Raw genomic sequence first — 12,031 nt, 5'->3', positions numbered from 1 at the left:
TGATGACTCGGTGCTAACATAGAGGGTGACATGGCAATCCACGTGTCTGCGGACTTGGACCAACGTGGCGTCTCAATCGGATGTCTAGCTGGCACTGCATGGCAAGGGAGCTGGCTTCCACATAAGGCGTTGTGGGTCTATTGACGGCGTGCTACATGGAGGGTTGGCAATGACTCGGACTCTGTACACATGTTGGAGACTGGACGGTGGTTACGCCGTGTTGTAGAGAACTGGCAGAGTCTGAGGCTGAGTTGGCGCCAGTTGCTGCGACTCTTGGAAAAGCATTTGGTCGGACCAGAGTTTGGCGACAACGGGCGAATGAACGGCCGGAAGGTCTTCGCAGGAGCCGAGAAAAGAGTTCGATGACAAAATTATGGAATTCGCAAATTGGAGTTCAGTTTCTCTTGCCGGAAACTCAATGTATTATCCCACATTGGTGGGATTATAACAATCTCCGTTGTTTTTAAACAAGAGCATGCGGAGTTCAAAACAAAGGCATGCCGCTGGTGGAATGTTGAGTTGAGCCGCTGAGTGGGAGATGTCGGATTCCGACCGAATGTATTAAATGGGTCTGCCAATCCAAACTGAATATTCTCTACGCAGGGTACAAGGCCGAGATCTGACAGCCCAGTACTAGTCCCAAAAAACTTTTCTCTGCAGGGCTGCCTAGCCAAAAAAAAATTCCAAAAATTCCAAAAATAGCCAAAATATTGTGATGGAAATACAAAGAATTTAAAATGTAGATTCGAATTAAATTAAATTACAGATCTAATAGATCATACCCGAACTTGCAAATCAGGGCCTCCGGCTGTCGATTTGCAAAAAAAATTTGCCTCACAATCGACTTTGGCCTAGGGTAGTCGAATTTATAACCAAGTTGCACCGAATTGACGTTTCGGACGCAGTGGCAAGGTCCGTTCTGGCTCTAGACGCTCCCAATTTTTGCGGTACTCTGGATTCGAGCCGAGGTGCTGAAGCAATAAAGGTCTCAAACGGCTATGGGAAGAGAAATTCTCCAAGCTCTGATGCCATGTAAGAATTTGACTTAGGGAAAAATTCACCCAAGAACTAAGAACTCAAACACAAGCACAATTGTAGACCAGAAAGAGTATGATCAGAATATCGATATGTATTCAATTCAATATGAATTGAAAGTACACTAGGAGTGTATATAAACGCCTTTGAGATGCATCTAGAACGCCTAAGAATCAAGATCATGATAAGTCATACAACCAAGCACATCTCCACCAGATATGGGTTATCCTCCATTAAGCACAGAAGTAAGTGCGATGATGAGAGGATAAGCCTACAAAGGTGTATCACGCAAATTAATGTTGTAAACTCCATTTGCTAAATTAGGAGTGCGAATAACTGTGTTGTCTACATGACAACTCAGCGAATGATGAAAACTCCAGTGTTATAGACACCATGTGTTGAATTAAAGTTGCGTACTCCTGTGTTGTCAACATGACAACTCATAAAGGTACGCAAACTCCTAAGTGTCTCACAAAATAAATAATAAAATAATGCAAAATAATAAAATAATGCATTAACCTAAGTAAACTTAAGTAAGTGTAAATAGTAAATACGTATTTACACCAACAGTCTTAAATTATGAGTTATACAAGAGCAAGATTGTGATATCTTATTCCTCTTTGGTCAACACCATATCCGTCTGCAATTTTGTATCCCCCAAACACTTCATAAAAATGGGTTACTAATGTGAGAAGGATGGGGGCATCGCCATAAGGGTTCCAACCGGGACACAACATTAGAATTATATGCCTTGCCTCTAGAGCATATGTTGCTTCTCAGTAACCAGTACTTAATAATGGTGGTTACTGCTCAAAATAAACACAGGTCAAACCTGTTCTGAATCCTTAGCATACAAATTCTGTTTGAAGTCCTTAGAAGTGATATGCACTTGAATTCTCATCTCATTATATCAATATGCATCTCTGCCAGTTCTACTAGATAAACAGTTGAGCTACCAGAAACACAAAATTGAAAGAATTATATTGTTTGCAAAACTAGATATGACTGTATGCAGTTCTTTGCTACAGTATTGTTAAATATTATCTATGCAATTCTTTGCTCCAGTGCAGTTAAACATTAGCCAAAAAAAATTGTGACATTATCTAGAACTGTATTTGATTAACAAACAAAAAATCAGAATTCAATGAGTATAGAAACTTTACCTGGATTGTCTTTCCTGTTCATCCTTCCCAATTTTCATATCCTGGGGAAGACTGACACAATCAACTTCAAGTTGATGACAACGATCCATATATTCTTTCTTGAAATCCTCTTGCATCTTCTCTAGTGCCTGCTCTCTTCTTGTTATATCTTCAAACAGCTGTTGCAATTCCTTTCTATAGCTTTCTTCTAAATAATTCATCTGCAAATAATTTTCAGTAGCTAATAAAGGAATGGTTTTAAAACATGATTTCCACAGAAATTTAAGAAAACAACTCACAAAATTATCCACCTTAATTGGAAAATAAGATATTTAGGAAACTTACAATACTAGTAGGTAAAAAGACTCAAATGGCATGTATTACATGTTACCTGAAGGCAGTAATTTTAAGGGAATAGAGTAAACATACCTCCCTTGTAAATAGACTCAAATGGCACGTATTACATGTTATCTGAAGGCCATAATTTTAAGAGAAAAGAGTAAACATACCTCCCTTGTGCTTTCCTCGTGTTGCTCTGTAGCCCTTTGTCTAATTATCTTAATTTCATTTTCTTTAATGCGCAGCTTTCTTCCCACTATACCCACTGCTTCTTCCAATATTTTATTATGCTCTTGTTCTTTGGCAGCTTTATTCTTAGTCCAAATCAACTTCTGGTTATCCTCATTCATTTTCTTCATAGGCTCTACAACCATTAACTGGTATGACCTCATGTCATGTTTTAGTCTTGCCTTTCCTGGGATATATTTTCCTTACCCAATTAGGCAACAAATTGACTAACAAGAATTGAAGCATCATAAGAAAATTTCACTCCCTTAAGCAGACAAGTTTGACACTACACACTTTTCTAAGTCTATCTACAAGAAGAACCTTCTCACAGCAAATAAATTCATCATGAGTTGCAAGTCAACTATAAGGATTTTCAATAACAAAACTATTTCAACTTAAACAATATTGTCACTTGGAAATGCACATCTGATTTTCAAGGCTAAAGAACATTATGCAGAACTTATTTTTCTTCTAATTTCATTGACAAAATTAGAACCTTTAAAAGTAGGAAAAATGAAACAATATTTTTAACAAAAACGAACCTTTGGAATGCTTGTTAAAAATTTCGATGTCCTCTTTTGTTGCTATGTGGCCATATAATACACGTTTCCCCCCTGGTTGAAACTGAACACGGCATCTGTCCCAGTCATCCTTTCCTCTACCTTCCTTCACAAAATGTTTATGTAAGCGCTCTGCCTCCAAGTATCCCATTGCTGAACTCTCAAAGATAAGGACACTCATTCCTCGATGTCCTTTTGGACCATATGCATGCTTTGCCTTCATCGCCTTGTAGCCTTTAAAATATTCAAGTAGTTCTTTATTTCCCATTCCCAGCCACTTCAAACAGTTGTACCATAACAGCAACACCATATTAGTGAAAATATATTAGAAATAACATATGGTATTAAAATTCACAACTCTCACAAGCAACATTTTGAATTTTCTAGATTTCCTGCAAAGTGGACAACAAAAAATCGACTTTCTATATAAGATCATATGAAAGATTTAAAGATAAGCAAAAAAAACTCCACAACTTTATAAATTCTTCTATAAATAAATCGTGAACAACAAAAACAAGTAGATTTATATGTGTATTTCATCACCTAATAAAGAAATTCAAAGACAGAAACATACTAAAACATGTGGATGTTAAATAGGGAAGAAATGGATTGTAGGGAACCAACAAGGTGGACATAACAAGGAAAACACATGTAAAGTTAACGTATTTCATAAGATTGCAAAGAGAGATACTGCTCCTCTGCTCATGCTATTATTCAGATCCCACTATTCAAAAGAACTGATTAGTGCAGCATGCTTGAAGTGTTCTATATTTCTCAAACTTGTACCAAATGTTAGTGGTCATGAGAAAACTTTACATCAATGCATTACTCAAGCATGCAGTCTGATCCTCTGGTACTCTCCTTTAAGGGCTCTGATTTTTAATCTTGTGTCCATATTCAACGTCATTTGATGAGTATCATTTGAAACATCAAACTTTTACCTCTGTTAAATTTGATCCCTCTCTTAGAAATTGAGCAATGTCAGAGCCTAAGGAGCTTTCTCTTCCTTCAACTTGACATCTTCAATCCGTATGACATTAACTATGAAAACGTATCTATATATTCTAAATGCTTGAATTAAAAAGCCTTTGGGCTTCCCAACACTCAATTTTATTCTGTCAACATAACTATTAAAGGAAACAATAAATCTTCAATAACCATTTGTTGGCTGCATAACTGATTTTTACCCTGTTAAAGGAAGAAAAAAGAGATAAAATATGATAACCTTTTGTTGATCACAGAAGGTATGATCAGCCAAAATTACCTGTATTTTTCCTCTTAAGTCTGTCACCTGCAGTAAAATAATTTACCCGTAGTTGCTGTGTTGACTTCTTTCTTCCGGAAGAAGAATATCACATTCTATGCCAGATGAACATTTGCAACAAAATACTCTGTTTACTATCAACTTACTGGTCTGATATAAGATTTAGCATTGTTTGTGGTGAATCATAATCAAAGAAGAATTTGAATGATTGATTAAATAATCTCACTAGCAAAACTCGTTAAACTGTTTTATTTTGTGAATTTATAGCAGATGCAGAATCTCTGTTTTCATTCTGGGTGAACTTAGAGGTCCTTAATCCAGACATTTATGGAAGTAACAAGCCTTAACATTTCTGTAAACCTGTCTGCTTGCTGCTTTAATAGGATACTCCAGTCTTCATTCCTACCAACTACTCATTATTTTGTTTCTTTTCTTCAGTTGTCTCCAATTTTGATACTATATTAAGCTACATAAATTTTTTGGAGATTTAAATTTCATTTTGTTTTATGTGAATTATTTATATATATATATATTGGATTTTTCGCCTGAATTAGGCAACTAGGTTTTGTCACAATCCTTTGCCTTCATCAGGTTGAATTTATTAAATTTTTATCTTCTATTTCAAAAAAATGATCTCATATTACTCAAGAAAACAAAATACCTCGGCTAAGCATCATGATTACAAGGAATATATCTCCCTTAATAGAAAAGGAAATTAGTATCTAGACTTGTTTCCTAAAAGTTAGAAGATAAAACCCCTCCAAAACCACTCAAGCTTAGCACCTTGTCCTCTAAAGGAAAGTGATTTTGCCAACCAAACTGTGTGTTGAACTTTTGTTGGCGTCCCTAGCTGTCATCTATGAATCTCTTTAGCATCTGTCCTGCCACAAAAGAGGTTATAAATAGAAATTTGAATTCAGATTGTAACTACTCCCAAAAACCTCTAGCAGTTGAACATTTCCAGGAGATTGTTTTTCTTCTCTTTCCCAAACAATGCAAAAAGCATTCGTAATACCCACGTCACGATTCACACTCATTTGTGCTTTGACAATGAAACTCTTTGGCATTACTAACCATCCCATTACCTTGTATTGTGAATGTGGTTTTTGCTTTCCAAATGAATTGACAATGCTGTACCATCTCACTTAGGATCCTTCATTATCATTGTTTGTTTGTTTATCAAGAAGAAGTGCTTGCAGAATGACTCTCTTGTTATATTGGTACTTTGTCTTATAATTGAAGAACAAATTTCCAATGCTCAACTTTCAATAACTCCAACACAACCCTGAACTTTAGTTTTGATATGAAAGGGCAAGTTTCAAGATTATTTTACACATCTCTGGACAAGGTGGTTTGTTTTTTTCGCATCAACACTAGAGCTTGGTATAGATTCATCCAAAATTGTTATTGTTGCTTGTCATTATTCTAAAGATCTCTCCACCAAAACAAGCCTTGCACTCCCACCATTTTCCCTCAAAGAACAACAAAGCCCAAGTTGACTGTTCAGTGAGTTGAAAAATGCAATGAATCCAAAAGTATTTGCTACACATCCCAAATTTTCTTAAATGGTGTTGAAACATTAGCCACAAGGACTTACCAATTATGTCACAAAGCATCAGGTGCTCCTTATGTTTGGTAGATGGTGTGAAATAAGGACTGTGTCATGCATCAGGGCTTTACAAAGAGCTTGTCTTCCATTGCTTTTACAATCCACTTCCATATGCAGCCCATCCATTGTTCTCTTAGGTCTGGAATCCCCATCCCTCATGATCTTGTGGTGCAAATGTCCCATGAAACAGGGATGCCTTTGCCAACTCCTTGCTTACCTTTTTGAAAACATCCAAGAGTTTTCTCAATGATTTATATACAGTTTGGCAGGGGAACTAACAAGACAAATAGATCATACATCTAGTTACAAAAGTTCTGACAATTGTAACCTTCCAAGAAAGTGGAAGGTCCACGTTATTTCACACTAGTTTCTTCTTTTCAAAACTCTACCATTATGCCTAATGTCATTGCTTAGCCACTATGAGCTAGGTGCCAAGTGGAATTCCCAAGTAATAGATGATTTCACTTCTTATGAGTTTCTATCTCATTTCAGCCACAGAATCGGGTCACCTCACCCAGTAAATAATTTTTTGCTCACCACTAACCTTGAGCTCATTTTTGAGTACACTAAAGGGTTAGACAAGTCATCATCAAACATTGTGTTTAGAAGATACCAACTATGTAGCACATGAATGCTCTATTTTGCCCCTAAATTTTGGCTGCTTCTCAAAAATTTCAATGAGAAACAACTAGACTAACATAGAGGCTGGGAGCTATGGAGTATCATATCTTGGTGGGCCTCTACACATGAATGGGGTAGGATACCATTCACTCTAAAATGTGCTAAATTTCAATGAGAAACAACTAAACATAGAGGCTGGGAGCTATGGAGTATCATATCTTGGTGGGCCTCTACACATGAATAGGGTAGGATACCATTCACACCAAAATGTGCTAAAGCATGTGACCATTAAGACCCTGCTACGTTGTGGAACATGGATCAAAATGTTAGCTAACCCAAGCTTAACATGAACACATTTCTTATGAAATCTCACTTTTCCTTGACATATGTTTTATCAAAGAAAATCTTCAAGAGAAATTTTTTTTTGGCCAAATTCTCTTTACCCAGTTTCATTTCAGCGATAGATTATCTCTAATTTGTTTTCCCTTTTTTAGTCATTCTACTCTGTTTGATCATTTTGTGCTTTAAACAGCTTTTTCCTTCTAGCAATGGTTGTTGACTGATTTGTGGGTTTGGATTCAATGATTCGGTTCATGGGTTCAGTCAAAATTTTGGGAGGTTGAGTTTGTTTTAGATTCATTCATTACCAAAACATATAAAAGTCAGAAATATATACATATTTGTAGCCCATAAGAGAGTCCCAATGAATTCTGGAGAGTTCACATCAGGGAGTTGGTGGGACTATGAAAACTAAGATTTTAAACTATAAATTTATAATTCCTCCTTACCTAATCAATTATTCCATTAGTATTAAAAAAACCAATAATGAAGATAAAAATAAGGATTTAGAAGTATCTGATACAGATTCTATATTTTCTATGGTTTTGTGCCACTACAAGATGTACCATCCATCTTTTGTAGGGCCTTATTATCTGTTACAAAAAAATTAAAGGTCACCTTTCAGAAGTACATACCTACTACATATAACATTATTCAATAGAATTCTAAGATTGAGTTTTTTTGATTCTATCAGAACACCAATATCTATTCTTGCATTGTCACACCAATAGTCAAGCCCAATCTTAGAAGATATTCAAGTGAAGCTATATGTCAATGAGCCCCTCGATTTGAGGCAAAGTGTATAAACCCATAGAGATGGTTCTAGTCAAAATGCTCTTTCAGCTGATTTGCGGATTCTATGAAGAGATGTGATGGTAAACACATGATTTCATAAGGCTTTCTATTGGATTTGAGAGTTGCTCTATATTTTATTCAGCGTACTAGCAGAACAAGATTCCTACTTCACGAAGAACTGTTTTCCCTGTGTTAAAAGAAAAGACAAAAAAAGTAGCAAAGGTTGAGGCCAATACCATTTCTTTATCATCTTGTTCGAGAAGAGTGTTCTGAATGATGACCATTGGAGGCCAAACAATCTGTTGATTATTCATTACCTCCCCCAAACCTTTCCACTTTCCAAACATTCCTTCTGCATTCAGACCTGCAGCTCCTCGCCTATTTAATTCCTCTTCCAAAATTTTTGCAAGTTTCCTGTGCAACCTAACCCTCTTTGACCGTATGGTCTTTGCATGGGATATGAGGGGTTGCATACCTTTGTACCAATCAATGGCTCCCACACCACCATGGCATGCCGGACAATGCCACTGCCTTGAAGAATCATTTACCTCTTCAATGGTCAGACAATCCAATGAGTGGAAGAATTTCCTGAACCACTTATTCTTCTTTTGAGTTTCATGGCTTACATTGCTAGCATCAGAGTCATCATCATCACCGCTTCCCAGCAAATCATCATCACTTTCTATACTTTGAGCATCAAAATCACTTCCAGATTGATAAGATCCAATGTCATCATCCGGCATACTTAATGCTTGATATTGTTCTGAAGGAAGAAGATTGGGCAATGCACCATTTCTAACATGTGAAGCTTCTGCAGCCTCCTGTGATGCAGAATCTTTGGCAGATCCTGTGACTGAATTATTCACTTTGTTTCTCCATCGAAAACCCTGTGCAGGAGGAGGGATAAGTCTATTGTCTCTGTTTAAGTTAACATTAATAGTTTCTGAATTTGTTTCTGGCTTATGTGATTGCCACATCCCCCGTGATTGATACCTTTCGCACTTATTTTCTGGCTGCCAACCCTTATTTCTCATGCCCCAGTTGTCAACTTGGAGAATCCTCTGTCCCTTGTTCTCAAGATGAATTCCATCTTTAAATCCCTGGGTCTTAGAAGCTGACACAGGAGATCACCAAGCCAATCAACAAGATTGTGCACGACACCGTAAACCACTAAGGAAATAAATAAACAGACATCCCAAGAGACTTGAAGAGACAAAATTGATCCATAATTTACCTGCATCATTAGGCTGATCCCATCCCCCGTTACTTATACTCTTATCATGCGATGTTTGTGCCTTCTGTGGAGCTCGACTAAAATCCTTTTTAGACCTTCTGGTACCAGCATCGTCTTTGAAACCCACTGAAGAAGACAACTCACTTTTGGCCATATTTGGTGAGGATTTCAAATTTGACGATCTAGATCTCTGGTAAAAAGCTATTTCCCTATTCCCATTTTTCGGCCCACTGTATAAATTACTATTTAGCTGCCCCTGGTAACCTGCTTCAACCCATGTCTTTTGTTCTTGATGCCCCCTATTTGCCGAGTTAGTTTGAAATAAACCCTGTTTTTGCAGCACTCTTCTATGATCGTTACTATTATAAGCACCTTCCACTCCAGAAGACGACCCTAACGAGCAACTAGCACCTGTATTATGTGCATCTTCAGCAGAAGGCACGGCTGCATACGTGGCTATACCTTTGTAGCAATTATTCTTCCTCTTTGGCTTGCTTGCATCCTCCCTGCCCTTCCATGCGGTTTCATTTTCCAAAGTCACATCTTCATCCCGACCCATATCTTCTCACAAAATACAGAAATAAAATTATGCATCATAACAACACAAAGAATTGCATGCTATGCTTGCTTCAAAAATGACTTAAAAAGTCCAAAGCAGCGAATAACTGTAAAGTAGATCATCTGTGCAATACTCTACAAGAAATGCAAAAAACTCAACAGTGTCCCCGGCAGCTGAAAGTACCTTGATGTTCTTTGAATTAAGAGCACTGTTAGATATGCAATTATGGTTCTACTCCTTGTTTATTTCTCTATGACCCTGCGGTAAACTGTAGCTAGATATCAATATAACAAACAAACAAAACTTACCAACGCATTTATTTTTTAAAAATGCATCTCATATTACTTCGAGTAACAGAACAGGTAATGTCTATATTACGACTGAATTACATAGGAGGTATCTTCCTGGATAGAAAGAACACAGATGATACACGTTCCTTTACCCGCGAGGGACTGGCTCCATTACTTTCTTAAAATTGCTCACACCAATTTAAAAATATTATAGAACTGTGAACTTACAGAAACTAGTTGTAATCAACAAACATTCAAAGACCAATAAGATCGTAACTGCAAGATTTTGAAGACAATAAGGAAATATCTAAAAGCTCGCAACAATTACATATTTGAAAATAAAAACGTTGGACAGATGTATCTCCTGAACTTCTGAATTCAGAGTAGGTACACTAGTCTACATAAAAGATCTCGAACTCTAGCAGATATGTCTCAGACGTTCTCAAAGTAACCACAGCACGTTAATAAAAAAAAAAAATCTCAGCACTGATCAGATCTATCTCCTGACCTATAAAATTCATAATAGTCACACCAGAGCAGTTAAGAAAATCACAGCTTACTAGGCGTCAAGCTGAGTTCTTCTGAGCGGAAACGAAGCTCTTGTGACAGACATGAGACCAATTCCGCCATTCAATTTTTTTTTGAAGGAACAAACATACAGGACTCTAGATCTTCTTATTTTTCAAACTTTGTAATTTTTATATTTTCAGAAATATTCAGAAGGTCAATTCATTCACAATTAAAGCTCATTCTACCCCATTTGAATTCTCCTGCAAGCCTGGATATGTTGTAAAATTCCTGCTCCATAAACAAAAGGTGAGCAAACATTCACCTTGTCTCCTTCAACGCATACAGGCTTATTATATTCTTCTGCAAGCTTGATATGTTGTAAAATTCCTGCTCTGAAAGAAAAAGGCGAGCAAATATTCACCTTGTCTACTTCAACGCACGCAGACTTTTTCTATGGCCGCTCCAGGCCTGACATCTGCCCTACATCTGAGATAGCATTACAAAAAAATTAGCCACTGGGGCTGCTACGCAGTCCTAAAAACATCTGTGCATCAAACATATATATACCTTGAGCTAAAATTGAACTCGCGACCTTCACCTTAACCGCAAAAGGCTTCAAACAAAAAGATTTTCTCGTCTGCCACTAGGCTGTAGCGTCACATATGCCTTTAACAAGTTAAAAACAAACCCGCCTCCTCGCCCCTTCCTGAAATCGAACTCACGACCTCTGGAAACCCTCGGTTTGAATTTTCTCTATCCATTGGAATCTAGTCGTAATTTGACTTCCATTACTACTGGAAGATTTCCAAAAAAAAATGGAAAAAAATCAGAAACTACTGAAAACTTGGTTAAAAGAACAAGGTATTCAATGTTAACGTCATTTATCCAGTGAACTGTATGAATGGAGGGGATTCTTTCCAGCGCTTTTGGAGAACAATCGGAGGCGCTCTTATTCCTCCGGGGACACGTCGTAGAGTGTGAGACGATTATGGCAAGAAATGGTGGGGCCCATCGTACTCTACTTCATTTTCTCTGTTTTGACCCCGTGCGGTGAAAGAAAAAACTTGACCTTTCAGTAAACGTCGAAGGCAGATTCATTCCACACAGCTTTTTCTGTATTATACAGATCTTGAACTTTACATTCGCTATCCGTACAATATACTCGCCAGAAATTTGCCCCACACTAATAATTGCTCTGGCATTCATGCTGTGCTTTTACAAAATGAGCAAGAGTAACGTAATAAAATTGCAGAGACAAAACTCCGTAGAATTTTTTTATTGAGGTAAAAATTGCAAATTCTGCTGCACAATGTACGAATCATCCATTCCGCTGAATTAAAACTTTTAAGTTGTTACATTTTAGCTTTTAATGAACAAGAAAAAAAAAATTCCAATATTTTCTGCCTTGGACAAGAATTATGTAAAACAGTTGTTGAGTGCTTTTCCAAAATGAACAATAGTAAAGTAATTAAATTGCAGGGACAAAACTCAGCTGAGAGCAAAATT

At 37.1% G+C, this 12,031-nt stretch overlaps 1 protein-coding gene across 2 annotated transcripts in view; it reads right to left on the bottom strand.

Annotated features, from left to right (window-relative positions):
* LOC149570516 (protein SUPPRESSOR OF GENE SILENCING 3 homolog) overlaps nucleotides 1-11,447 on the bottom strand; it is a 62,713-nt gene extending 51,266 nt beyond the window's left edge. The window contains exons 1-8 of one of the 2 annotated variants that reach the window (XM_089823113.1): nucleotides 11,093-11,447; nucleotides 10,848-11,011; nucleotides 9,909-9,993; nucleotides 9,167-9,727; nucleotides 8,169-9,046; nucleotides 3,287-3,581; nucleotides 2,687-2,931; nucleotides 2,199-2,398 (exon numbers count right to left, since the gene is read on the bottom strand). In XM_089823113.1, coding sequence (XP_089679239.1) covers nucleotides 2,199-2,398; nucleotides 2,687-2,931; nucleotides 3,287-3,581; nucleotides 8,169-9,046; nucleotides 9,167-9,725 — 2,177 coding nt within the window. In that variant the 5' untranslated portion in view covers nucleotides 9,726-9,727; nucleotides 9,909-9,993; nucleotides 10,848-11,011; nucleotides 11,093-11,447. The remainder of the gene's footprint in view (nucleotides 1-2,198; nucleotides 2,399-2,686; nucleotides 2,932-3,286; nucleotides 3,582-8,168; nucleotides 9,047-9,166; nucleotides 9,728-9,908; nucleotides 9,994-10,847; nucleotides 11,012-11,092) is intronic. The other variant, XM_089823114.1, reaches the window with a different exon arrangement.
* Between the last annotated feature and the right edge of the window lie 584 nt (nucleotides 11,448-12,031).

This window comes from Cupressus sempervirens, chromosome 3 (genome assembly GCF_028749045.1).
Source record: "Cupressus sempervirens isolate cs-2001-9-10 chromosome 3, ASM2874904v1, whole genome shotgun sequence".
Lineage (NCBI taxonomy): Eukaryota > Viridiplantae > Streptophyta > Pinopsida > Cupressales > Cupressaceae > Cupressus > Cupressus sempervirens.
Note: the sequence above shows the minus strand (reverse complement) of the source record. Positions and strands in the feature narration are given on the sequence as shown.